This window comes from Lolium rigidum, chromosome 6, assembly GCF_022539505.1.
Source record: "Lolium rigidum isolate FL_2022 chromosome 6, APGP_CSIRO_Lrig_0.1, whole genome shotgun sequence".
Lineage (NCBI taxonomy): Eukaryota > Viridiplantae > Streptophyta > Magnoliopsida > Poales > Poaceae > Lolium > Lolium rigidum.
This window is the reverse complement of record NC_061513.1, coordinates 162,516,375-162,528,328: the sequence shown is the minus strand read 5'-3', so window position 1 is coordinate 162,528,328 and position 11,954 is coordinate 162,516,375. Positions and strand designations below refer to the sequence as shown.

Genomic DNA, 11,954 nt, shown 5'->3' with positions numbered 1-11,954 from the left:
CACCATGGACGGGTGACTCCGCTTGCACATAAACTGGTTAGAGGAGTAAAAGTTTTATTTCTCGCGTCGACCGATCCATATTATTCGTAGCCTCTCTAGAGTAAAAACTTGGTCTCCCACGACCGCACATAAACTCTCTCGCTCTCACTGCACAACTACTGGCGTCACCTCCTCTGGCACCTCATCGCCTCCGCTGCCCTGCTGGCCCACGCCGAATTGCTTGTGTGAGGCTTCCCTTGTCGGAATCGAGATGCCATGTTGATTCCGTCGCCAACAACTCCAACCAGCGACCTCCGAGCCGCTAGGTTGACTTTCGATGGTCTTGTAGGCTTGCTGCCCTAGGTCCGGTCCGTCGTAGATGCCAAACGCCTTAGGGTTGTCCCCGCCAAGGTTTTGGCACCCGAATGGAAAAAAAATCCCGAGGGGGCTCGGGATTACTGGTTACCACGGTAACCGAGAAATCCCGGCTGGTTACCGAATGAATTCAGAAACCAAATTTTGAATTTAAATTCCTATGTATGGCCATTTATATAGGATATTTGCTAAAATTCAAAATTTTCACAAAAATCCAAAAACAAATCAGAATTTTTTACCCGGTTAGACCATTTCCCGGGGGTGGTCGGGATATCCGGTTACCGCCGGGAACCGGATTTCCCGAGCGGTAACCAAACCCTTGGTCCCCGCCGCCATTCTATATGTCCTCACCGAGTCTAGCGTGCCCATGGAGATGGAAGAGGTCTCCACAATAGCTCTCACCGTCATAGGAGCATTGCAGCCAACAGCGGCGCCGTTCCCTTTTCATCCCGAGAACGCACCAATGGCATTTGGCATAGTGCAAAGAAGGCATTTGTTTGTCTTTTTTTCTTCTTCTTGTAAATGAGCTACGAGATATATGCCGGTGTGTTTGTACAATTTCATTTGAAATTCGTGGTCCTATGATGAAGGGCAGAGATAGAGCTTAAACTGATAGAGGATAAGCACAATGCATTAATTGTATTTTGCATGGAACGATCAAGTTTTTCTTCAGGAGGCATTGCACGCTCCGAGTGGAAAGCAACCATTCGATGAATTTTGCAGAAAAATCATGAGCGTTTTAATAGATTCAACACAAGTGGAGAAGCTAGATCACTAGCATCACTTTTAAAATAGATGGCACATTCTTGTTATGCGTTAGAATGCCGCCTACGTTTGGTCAAGTGGAGAAGCTACAGCACTATGATCTATCCTATCGACTTGCTTTAATTACGATCTTTTTTTCGATAAAGGAGCATCGCCCCAGCCTCTGCATCAATAGATGCACACGGTTTGTTTTATTAAAAATAGTATCAAGTCACCAACAGATCATCATCACTTATTACAATCATGGAAAAGCTAAGGTCGATACATGAATCCTATGGATATATATGCACGATGAAAATGAGACTATGCTATGGATTACGTTAAACCATAAAACTAAACTTCCTCTTTGTTCGGGCACTCCTTTCAGGTGAGAAGCAGGCACGAGGCTAGACAAAAAGATTGGTTCAACCGTTGTTCCTTAGCAGAGCAAATATGAAGAGTTAAAACATAAAAAGCTACATAAAGATCTAAATTATAAGAGATCGGCTAGAAATGCCGAGGATACACAACCAGGTGCTGTAGGTAGCTTACGTATCTGCATTGCTCACAAAAACAAAGGACACACGTATCTGCAAACGCCAAGTGACGGTATACTTTCGTTCCCGGTTTATAGAAATGAAAGCAACGCCCTGGTTCACAGTTACGATGTCCAAGTTTTCTCGATGAAAACAACAAATCCAGCTTTTGCTTGCCCTTCGTATGGCACATCTTTTTCCACAATTCCCATCCGTGACCTCCAAGAACTTTTTCTGGGAAAATGAAACAAGAAAGAGCAGAAAAAACGTGTGACGCCGAGGAAAACCCCTATCACCGGCGACACTTCCTGTGCTTATAAAAACATTCCGTTCTCACGACAAACTCTGCTCTTGTACACCTCACTCCACAGTTTGACACCCTCTAGAAGCGCAAAAAAAAATCAGTATGATGGAGGTGGACGTAGCAGCAACTGCACTCCAAGGGGATGTGGCTTCTCCTTCACCGTGGAGCCTGCTGTGCGGTCTCGCTGCGCTGCTCGTCCTCTGGGCGGTCTCACGGACGGCGGAGAGATGCTGGCTCAGGCCACGGCGGATCAGCCGCGCGCTCCGGGCGCAGGGGCTCGGCGGCACGGTGTACCGCTTTCCGGCAGGAGACCTCGCCGAGAACGGCCGGCTCAACGAGGAGGCGCGGTCCAAGCCCATGCGGCCGTGCCACGACATTGTGCCCCGCGTGTTGCCACACCTCCACAACACTGTCAAAGAACACGGTATGTGAAGAATTTTGTTGTTCTGACAAGTTCAATTCGAATGTGTTGTTGTTTCCCCACTTGAACATATATGGATGCTAAAAAAAGCAGTGGCATCTTTAATTCCCTCTTGAATGATGAATGGTGATGACTTAATTGATCATGCTCTTAGGCTATAACTAGATTTTTATTGTCTCAAGGCCGACAGAATTGTAAATCCCTGACCTGACGCATTTTAAAAACACCTTCTGGATCTCAACTAATTGACAAGATATCTGACAACGGCACTGAACATTGAACTGCATGTAGGTAACGTTTGCTTAACCTGGTTCGGCCCGACACCCAGGGTAGTCATCGCAGATCCAAAGTTAGTGAGAGAGATCCTATCAGACAAGTCCGGCCAATTTGAAAAGTTCATAAGTAAACGTCTTAGTAAACTCATCGCACTTGGGCTTGCGAGCTACGACGGTGAGAAATGGGCGAGGCACAGAAGGATCCTCAACCCCGCTTTCCATCTCGAAAAGCTCAAGGTACTGTTCTTACTAGCTCATTTCGATAAGAGATTCAGAGTGTATGCACAACTACGAGTGTGTCTGTGCGTATGGTTGTGTGCAGTGTGCACACGGACTAACTGAAGCTATTTTCAGGGCATGTTGCCGGCTTTCTCGACATGCTGCACCGAGCTTATAAGCAGTTGGGAAAGTAAATTAGCTGGATCTAGTGGGTCACATGAAGTAGATATCTGGCAGGATTTCCAGAGCCTCACTGGAGACGTGATCTCTCGCACGTCGTTCGGCAGCAGCTTCATGGAAGGACGAAAGATCTTCCAGCTTCAAGGAGAGCAAGCCGAGCGAATCATCAAGGCCTTCCAGTATTTGTATATCCCAGGATACTTGTAAGCACACTTTCCTGTAGAAAATTATATTTCCACCTTTATTTACTCTTCGTCTTCGCGATATTAATATATTTTCCTATCAAAAAATTTACTCTTCGTCTTCGCGATATTAATATATTTTTCTATCAAAAAATTTACTCTTCATATATATAGTCTTCTTTTTTTCGAGAGAAATCATATATATAGTTGCATTAGGCCAAGCAAGTTCTAAACTATGTTCTTTACCTTGTGATAGTTTTTTTTCGAGAGCACGCCAAAAGAGTGCCCTATCTTTATAGAAGACAGAAATCATATACCTTGTGATAGTTAAAGCAAGTTCTTCGAAGCCACATATGCCCATAAAAAATAATGCAACTGGCCGTTTCGCAGGTTCTTTCCAACTGAAAACAACAAGAGGATGAAGGAGATCAACCAAGAGATCGAAGGGCTCCTAAGGGGCATCATTGAGAAAAGGGAGCGCACAATCGATGACGACGGGCTTTTTGGCAATGACTTGCTTGGCCTAATGTTGCAGTCGAACAAGGACACTGAGACACCAAGCTTGAGGATGAGTACTGAGGATGTGATTGAGGAGTGCAAGCTCTTCTACTTCGCAGGGATGGAGACCACGTCTGTATTGCTCACGTGGACCCTGGTCCTGCTAGGCATGCACCCTGAGTGGCAGGATCGGGCGAGGGAAGAAGTCCTGAGCGTATTTGGCAAGGATAAACCCAACTTCGACAGCCTGAGTCGACTGAAAACGGCAAGTGCTGCTCACACTTTTCTCAATGTTGCAACAGGAGTTTTACTCTAGCTAAGTTCTCCCCGAAAACCATTGATTGAAAACTCATTGTTGACCATGCTTTGCCTCTCCAATTATTCTATCTAGGTGACGATGATACTGTATGAGGTGCTCAGGTTGTACCCACCGGCGGTCACGCTGAACCGGAAAACATCGAAAGAAATGCAGATTGGAGGCGTCGTCTACCCTGCAGGCATACTCCTTGAGCTGCCAATAATCTTAGTTCACCACAACCCGGATGTATGGGGGAAAGACGTGTTGGAGTTCAAGCCGGAGAGGTTCGCCGAGGGTATTTCCAAGGCGACCAAGGACCAGCCGGTCTTCTTCCCATTTGGTTGGGGGCCGAGGATTTGCATCGGCCAAAACTTCGCGATGCTGGAAGCCAAGATGGCACTGAGCATGATCCTGCAGCGTTTCGAGTTTCAGCTCTCACCTTCATACACCCATGCACCGTACACCGTTATCACACTACATCCTCAGCATGGAGCGCAAATTATACTCAAGAGTCTCTGATGGTCATCTTGTCTCGCATCTTTGTTGATGTCTCATGGGGTAGCTAATAGCTACCGTGAAATGGTAACTTGTCAGAACACTAGGTGTGTAGTGCTAAGATATAAGAGAGTTTTAATTTTAAACGGAATTTGCTCAGTCAAGCTCAAAATTGACAGATTTACATTACGACTCATGCGTTCTATGAGTGGTAAGTGAAGTTGCAACTGAGAGTTTTCGACTCCAAGTGGGGTTGCAACTGTTCTGTTAATACCGAGATTTTCAGTTACAAATCGTGTCACAGTTAAGATTTTTCAAGTCCAAATCGGGTCGCAACTAAGATATTAAAATCGCTAATGAGTTGTAACTGAATAAATGGTTCGCGCAGTACAAAATCGTGTGCGTGAGTGCGTGTGTGTAACAATAGGAATAATATAGGTTTTTAATGTTTTTTTGTATAAACGTGATACATATACGAGGAGCCTGATTCTGGCATATATCTGAGGAATTGGAAACTTCTTTCTAAATAATAGGAGGGGGGAATGTGGCCAATTCTTGGAAAATTTGATTATCTGACTGAACACCTAGATGGCGTTGATGCCAAGTTAACTCACCTCCTTCTTTTTTTTCGATAAGTAGTATATATTAATATCAAGAAGATACCAATTACATCCAGCCTCTGCAACAACGCAATACTCTAATAGCATTACTGATGCACACAGCCAAAAAAATAAAAAAAAATACATAAAAGAAAAGTCCCGCTACGGTATTCCAGCCCTAGCAACAATGGTACATCCTCCACCAAGACAACACCTGAACTCCAGGCTCTCCAAAAGCAACGCCTCCAAGAAGGTAACAATGCATAAACACTATCGTCGCCCGATCAGAAGACCTTAGGTTTTCACCCTGAAGATAGTCCCCGCTTTCAAAGCAATGCCTTTAACAAGATCATTGCCAGGCACAACCAGTTAAGGCCAGGCCTTGGATTTTCATCCTGAAAGGTAAGACTCTGGATTTCACCTATATTGTCGCCCCCTCTTGCATACCGCTGTTACGAAACCCAGAATACCAAGCAAGCCGCTCAACAGCGCTAAAAAACTTGAACCTCCATAGCAAGTCCTCCAATCCGGCCCTCATGGTATTCTCCGCCTCTAACTTCGACATGGAGCATGTTTCCATATAGCAAGAAAGATCAGAGCTTCACGATGCTCCCTCCGGAAACCAATCGGCCGGAATAAAAGCATGGGTGCATCGGACCGAATACCACCGATCAACGAACTCCAGGCAAAAAAAGCGCTGTAACATTCGCCGGCGGAGCTTTCTGGAACACACCACTCCGGCCAGATCAGGAGGGACTGACTTCGGGAATGTCTCCATCTTCGCACAAGAAAGGCCCTAGGACGACCACCTTTATTCATGCCAGGCCAGCAGCCCCCACACCACTAACCGACAACGGAGAAGACGACCAAGCACTTGATCCGGCACGGCTGCGGGGAAGACGCGAGTAGCCAGCAGTCCTGCAAGGGAACAGCCGCAGCAACGCACAAACCACCGCCATGTTGCAGACTCCATTCCGGGCACGCACAGCCGCACATGACCCAGATCGGGCCCAGATCATGCGTCGCCGGCGGGCAGCGCCGCCGTAGCCCGTCGCGGAGCCGCCCCACGCTGCATCGCCAACGACCGCGCCATCCAAGGCCGCCCGCCTTCGCTGCCATGGCCTGCCACCCGCCGCAGTCCTCCACCTCGCCCTCTCTCCGCGCGAAGAGGAGGCAAAAGAGGGCCGCCCTCCTGCCCTGCGCCTTCGGAGGCCGGGCGCCGCCACCCCCTCCGGCGGCAGCGGCAAGGGGAGCTCGAGATCTTGGCTGTTTGGCGGCAGGGAGGGGCACCCTCCGGAACCGCCCGCGCGAGCGGTCGGGGAGGGGTGCGGGAGGGGTGCGGGAGAGGAGCTGATACACGTACAAGTGCTCAACTCACCTCCTTCTGTACCATAAAGAAAAGAACCTTATATTTTTACCCACCCTTATCTAAAAAGAAAAAGAAGTGTCTCTATTTAGAGATTTATCTACTTAGATGAATAAATCATACTCCATCTATATTATTAACGAATATGTATCCCAATCCATCTCGAGTAATTTGTATCAATACCTATTCGGTAGATCCTTTTTTCTGTGCCAGGAACCAGATTTGAACTGGTGACACGAGGATTTTCAATCCTCTGCGAGTTCACTGACTTTTGCTAGTTTTCATCTGAATGTCATCAGCAGAAGGAGAAGTTCGGCGTGGTTGTCTGTGGCCGGTGTACCTCACTGATCATCTGGAGGAGAGTGATTCAATTCATGTGCTGATGTGAGGGGTTATCTCTCAGGTGCTAGTCCTGCATAAAACAAGCTCTACACTAGAGCTCTAGGGTTTTCGGAAGGTCGGGTGACCTAGTGTTTCCGAGTTCTTAGCATTGATATTTAGTTTTAGGTTTTTGGATGCAAGTCAGCTTTGGAAGTGGTTTCAATCCATGTGTTCATGTAATAATGTGGGCAGGGTTTTTAATTTTTATATCGCCTTTGGTAGTGGTTGGAAACCCGTTTCAACACAGCACGGCTGCTGGGACTTATGGCATGTAGTTGTACTTTCTCTATGAACTTTATTGTTTTATTTTTGAAATGAAAACGGGAGAATACACCTATGAATAAAAAAACACATGTCTGTGGCAAAAGTTGGACAAAGACTAGAAAGTTGGGTTATCATGCTCCTGTTGGACTTAAGGACTGTATTATCAACAGCAGGATGTAACTAAAATCATATTACATGGCCAACAAGCAAAGGCTATACTAAAATATAGGTAGCGAATGCGTGTATATATGACTATTACAAAGAGATAGCCCGGAGCTTAATTTGGGCACCATGCATCGGCCGCATCATCATAACAGTATGTGGCGCATGGGTATACGAGGACGCGAGCTCAAACTCAAAGCGTTGAAGGATCGTGCATAAGGCCATCTTGGCCTCAAGGAAGGCAAAGTTCTGACCAATACAGATACGTGGACCCCAACCAAATGGAAAAAACGCACCGGCTGGTTCCTTGGAGGCCTTGGAGACCCCGTCGGCAAACCTATCTGGTCTGAACTCGTGCACGTCGTTTCCCCAGATGTCTAGGTCATGGTGGATGAACAACACAGGCAGCTCGAAGACCACACCAGCTGGGTACGTGATGCCTCCAATCTCAATCTCTTTGTATGTCTTTCGGGTGAGGGCAGGAGCTGGTGGGTACAATCGAAGAACCTCGTAAAGAATCATTGTCACCTGCACAACACATATTAGTAAGATATTAATTGCACCTCTATTTAAATCTCATGGCAACAAATCTAACAATTTCGTCTGGTACTTACGATTTTGAGCCGATTGACACCCTCATATTCAAGCTTGTGCTTTCCAAATAGGCCAAGAACCTCTTCCCTTGCACGGTCCTGCCACTCGGGGTGCATGCTAAGGACGACCATTGTCCATGTAAGCAGTACTGATGTTGTCTCCATTCCTGCAAAATAGAACAACTTGCACTCCTCCATGACTTCTTCTGTTGACATTCCCGGGATGAATTTACCATTTTCATCTGTGGTTGTCATGTTTGAATGCAGTAATAATCCGAGTAAGTCATCTTTTGTACTCTCTCCTTCCTGCACAGCTTGCATCCTCTTCAAAATTATGCCTCTTAGAATGTTCTCGATCTCGTTATTAATTTGATGCATTCTTCGGTTATTTTTGGTAGGAAAGGACCTGGTAATGACACATACACGCCACGGTCTCAGTAAGTACAAACAGCGAAGCTAATGCTTACTTTAAAGCTGCTAATAAAACAAAGTGGTGAACCAAATTATGGTTAATTTGATTAAGAAACGAGACCCTAAATATTTGAGAGAAACTGAACCAAATGAGATTGCTTAATCCAGCCTGAACAATGTCATTGGAGCCTAAGAGTATTGAGCAAGACCGTAATAGGTTCGAATAAAAAGAACCGAGTGCTAATGAACTTTGATTAGTACTAAGTAGTAAGTAATAAATCACATGTAAAATTTAAAAAAGTAGCAACTGACATGTAACCGGGTATCATAATCGTGTAAATGGCTGCCATGAATCTCCCCATCTGCTCGGACTGCAGTTGAGAAATCCTTCTTCCTTCCAGATAACTGCTACCAAATGCGGTTTGCGAGATGACATCTCCGGTGAGGTTCTGGAGCTCTGAGGAGACATCCACTTCCCACGAGCCATCAGGACCGAGGGATTGTGTCCATCTGCTAACAAGCTCTTCACAACACGAAGAAAAGGCAGGCAGCATGAGCTGTAGATTATGCAAGCAGATAAATCGTCATGACAGATATTTAATTCACAAAAGTATCAAAAGTAGATGTAAAGTAATTATGACGACACGAAAAAGTTAACACCAGCCAGCAGATACCTTGAGCTTCTCCACATGGAAAGCAGGGTTGAGTATCCTTCTGTGCTTGACCCATTTCTCGCCCTCGTAATTCCCTACGCCTTCGGCGAGGAGCTTCGTTAACGTTGGGAACTTGAGCTTCTCGATGTGGCCAAACTTGTTGGACAACACCTCCCTGACCAGGTTAGGATCGGTGATGGTCACCTTAGGAATCGGACCGAACCAGGAGATGCATGGCTTGCCGTGCTCCTCGACGGTGTTATAGAGGAAAGGCATGACGTGGGCGCCAATGTCGTGGCAGCGCAGCGGCAAAGGTCTCGACCACGCCTCCTTGTTTTGCCGGCCGTAGTCCTTGACATCGCCGATGAGGAAACGGTAAGATGTGCCGCGGAGACCCTGGGCACGAAGAGCCCGCTCGAGCCGCCTTGGCTGCCACCAGAGCTGCTCGAGCAGTCGGATGGTTGGCCACAGAAGCACCATGCCAAAGAGGCCGCAGATCAGGAAGCTCCATGGTACAGAAACTGGACCCAACAACGATTCTGGAACCATTTCTCCACAGAGAAGTGGGAGCGAGTAGGAATGATAGAAAACAGTGAAGCGCACTTGGACTTGATTGGTAATGTTTGGGGTAACTCTGAATATATAGAAAGTGTCACTAGGACCAGTGGCCATTTGTTTAAAGTCATTGCACTACAATTGATGGTGTGTCATGTGGATATGCCGATCCACCATACCACACGGTCAATGCCTCGCTCCTCAGCTCCGTTTGCGATATTAGAGCATCTCCAGTCGCGTCCCCCAAACCGTCCCCCAAACCGCGCCGGATTGAGCGTTTGGGGGACGTGTTTCGTTCGTGCCGCGTTTGGGGGACGTCGCTCCCCAGTCGCGTACCCCAAACAAAATTTCGCAAATTTTAAACTTAACTAGATTCGATTAGATTCGTCCAAATTTACATAGATTCGAACGAAATTTGACTAACTTTAAAACTAAACCTAATCTAGAACCGCTTGCGGCGGCCGGAGGCGTCGTAGTACTGCTCGGAAGTTGTACATCTCGTCGGTGACGACCTCCTGCTTGCCGCGCTCGTCGACGGGCTCGTCCACGGGCTCGTCCTTCACCAAGCCGCTTGGTCCTGCCTCGCCGTCGTCGGTGAGGTCCACCAGCGGCTTGCCGGAGTCGAGGATGGACATGGCGATCGCCGCGTCCAGGTCGCCCCTCCGGGCGTCCTTGTCGTCCATGGACGCCATGAACGCCGCCCGCAGCCCCGGGCAGTCCTCGGGGTCGTCGGCTGCCGGCGATGAGCCGCTGCTGCCGCTCGTACTCCGCCGGCGGCGCCGCTGCGACGCTTCCTCCGGCTCCTCCTTCACCTCCGGCTTCGGGATGAGGAGGGCGCCGCCGCGCCTCCCTTGCTGCCGCCCGCTGCCGCCACGCCTTGTGTTGACGGGCGTCGCCGGCTCCTCCTTGACCTCCCGTTTGGGGACGGTGTAGGGCGCCGACCGGTACGACGAGGACGGCGTCGATCGCGCCGGTCCCGAGGAAGAAGAGTGCGAGGAGGACGAGTACGTCGTCCTCCTCGGCTGCCATTGAGGAGACGGCGGCGGCGACGACGGCATCTCCAGCCGCGGAGCGCCGTTGCGGATGCCGCGGATGACGTTCTCGAGGGTGCGCCCCGGAACGCCCCAGAACAGGGCGCGGCCGTCCTTATTCCAGCTGTTGGGGCCGCCGACGAGCCCGTCGGTGTTGTGCATCTCGACGTCGTACTTGGCCTTGAAGTACGTCGTCCACCAGGCGTCGTTGTTCTCGACCGCCCACGTCGGATCCCTCCGCTCCTCCGCGGTGAGTTGAGCCCGCCGGGCCATGACGGCGTCCCACCATTGGTCCGTGCGCGGCCGGCGGCGGCGGAACGCCAATGCCGTTCACGGCCATCCTCCGGCCGCCGGCTGCTTGGCGGCCCGCATGTCCGGCGGGACTGGATACCGGGCGCGGTACAGCGCCCACGCCTCCACCACGGTGAGGCTGCCGCGTCCGAAGCCGTTCGCCGCGGCGATCTTGCGGGAGGACGACATTTTTTTGAGCGGCGAGGAGAGGATCTGGGAGGGGGAGGCGGCGGCGACGAGAAGGATGAGCGGCGCTAACTGCAGGGCGCCTTAAAACAGCGGCGGCAGCGGGTGGTTGCACGCAATAACTCCGGCGCGGACGGCCACGCGGCCATGCACGACGAGACGCGTCCCTGCGTCGCCTGGGAAAACAGGGACGCCATTAACGTCGCTTGACCAAAGGTAGGCGACGGGGTTTTAGCCTTCCGTGCCGCTGACGCGTCGGGCCCGCGTCGGTTGGCCTCGCTTTCGTTGTGTCCGGCGTCCCCGGAGCGTCCCCCGTGGGACGGGGACGGGCTCGGGGCGCCGGACACCGTATCGGGCCGCGCCGGACAAAAAAGGGCTTTGGGGGACGCGACTGGAACGCTTTTTTTGTCCGGCGCGCCCCAAATCGCTTTGGGGGACGGTTTGGGGGACGCGACTGGAGATGCTCTTAGTGGTCTTAGTGGAAGACAAGAAAGGGGCGACAAAGGAGGATGGCTCCCCACCATGTGGTTGCAGTTTCATGGCTGCTTCGTGCTGTTTGTCAGCCCAGAGCCTGGGCTTGACCCGTACAAAAAAACGAAAGTACAAGTTGACAATCTCTATAGTTTTTAGGTAGCAAAACACAAATTTGCGTTCTCACTGTGACAAAAGTATAGCATTTGCTTCCAGATCAGATAATTTCAACCGAGAACAGCTGTATTTGTCATGCAAAGTTCTCAGGAAATTCTTTATTTGCAAGACAAATTTTGGAAACGTCTTGCCCTCTTACATTTTATTTTTCTTGTAAGGTTCAAGGAGAAATGTTCTTGAATCAAAAGTTCAACACATAATATCCCATAGTGGCATTATACCTTACACATGGCAAGGATTATCATTTGAATCGTTCAGAAATGAAAGAAAAATGTTCTAGAATGATCATAATCGTAGCATTAATGCAA

At 49.2% G+C, this 11,954-nt stretch overlaps 2 protein-coding genes across 2 annotated transcripts; one reads left to right on the top strand and one right to left on the bottom strand.

The window, feature by feature from the left end:
* The first annotated feature begins 1,999 nt into the window (after positions 1 to 1,999).
* LOC124661181 (cytochrome P450 72A14-like) lies at positions 2,000 to 4,690 on the top strand. Its single transcript, XM_047199039.1, has 5 exons — positions 2,000 to 2,362; positions 2,651 to 2,871; positions 2,989 to 3,236; positions 3,606 to 3,978; positions 4,105 to 4,690. Exons 1-5 carry the CDS (start codon positions 2,041 to 2,043, stop codon positions 4,528 to 4,530), a joined length of 1,590 nt encoding a protein of 529 aa, XP_047054995.1. The 5' UTR covers positions 2,000 to 2,040; the 3' UTR covers positions 4,531 to 4,690.
* Positions 4,691 to 7,342: 2,652 nt separating this feature from the next.
* On the bottom strand, positions 7,343 to 9,484 carry LOC124661914 (cytochrome P450 72A15-like). Its single transcript, XM_047199801.1, has 4 exons — positions 8,957 to 9,484; positions 8,595 to 8,839; positions 7,893 to 8,277; positions 7,343 to 7,806 (listed from the first exon to the last, which is right to left on the bottom strand). Exons 1-4 carry the CDS (start codon positions 9,482 to 9,484, stop codon positions 7,372 to 7,374), a joined length of 1,593 nt encoding a protein of 530 aa, XP_047055757.1. The 3' UTR covers positions 7,343 to 7,371.
* Positions 9,485 to 11,954: the final 2,470 nt, after the last annotated feature.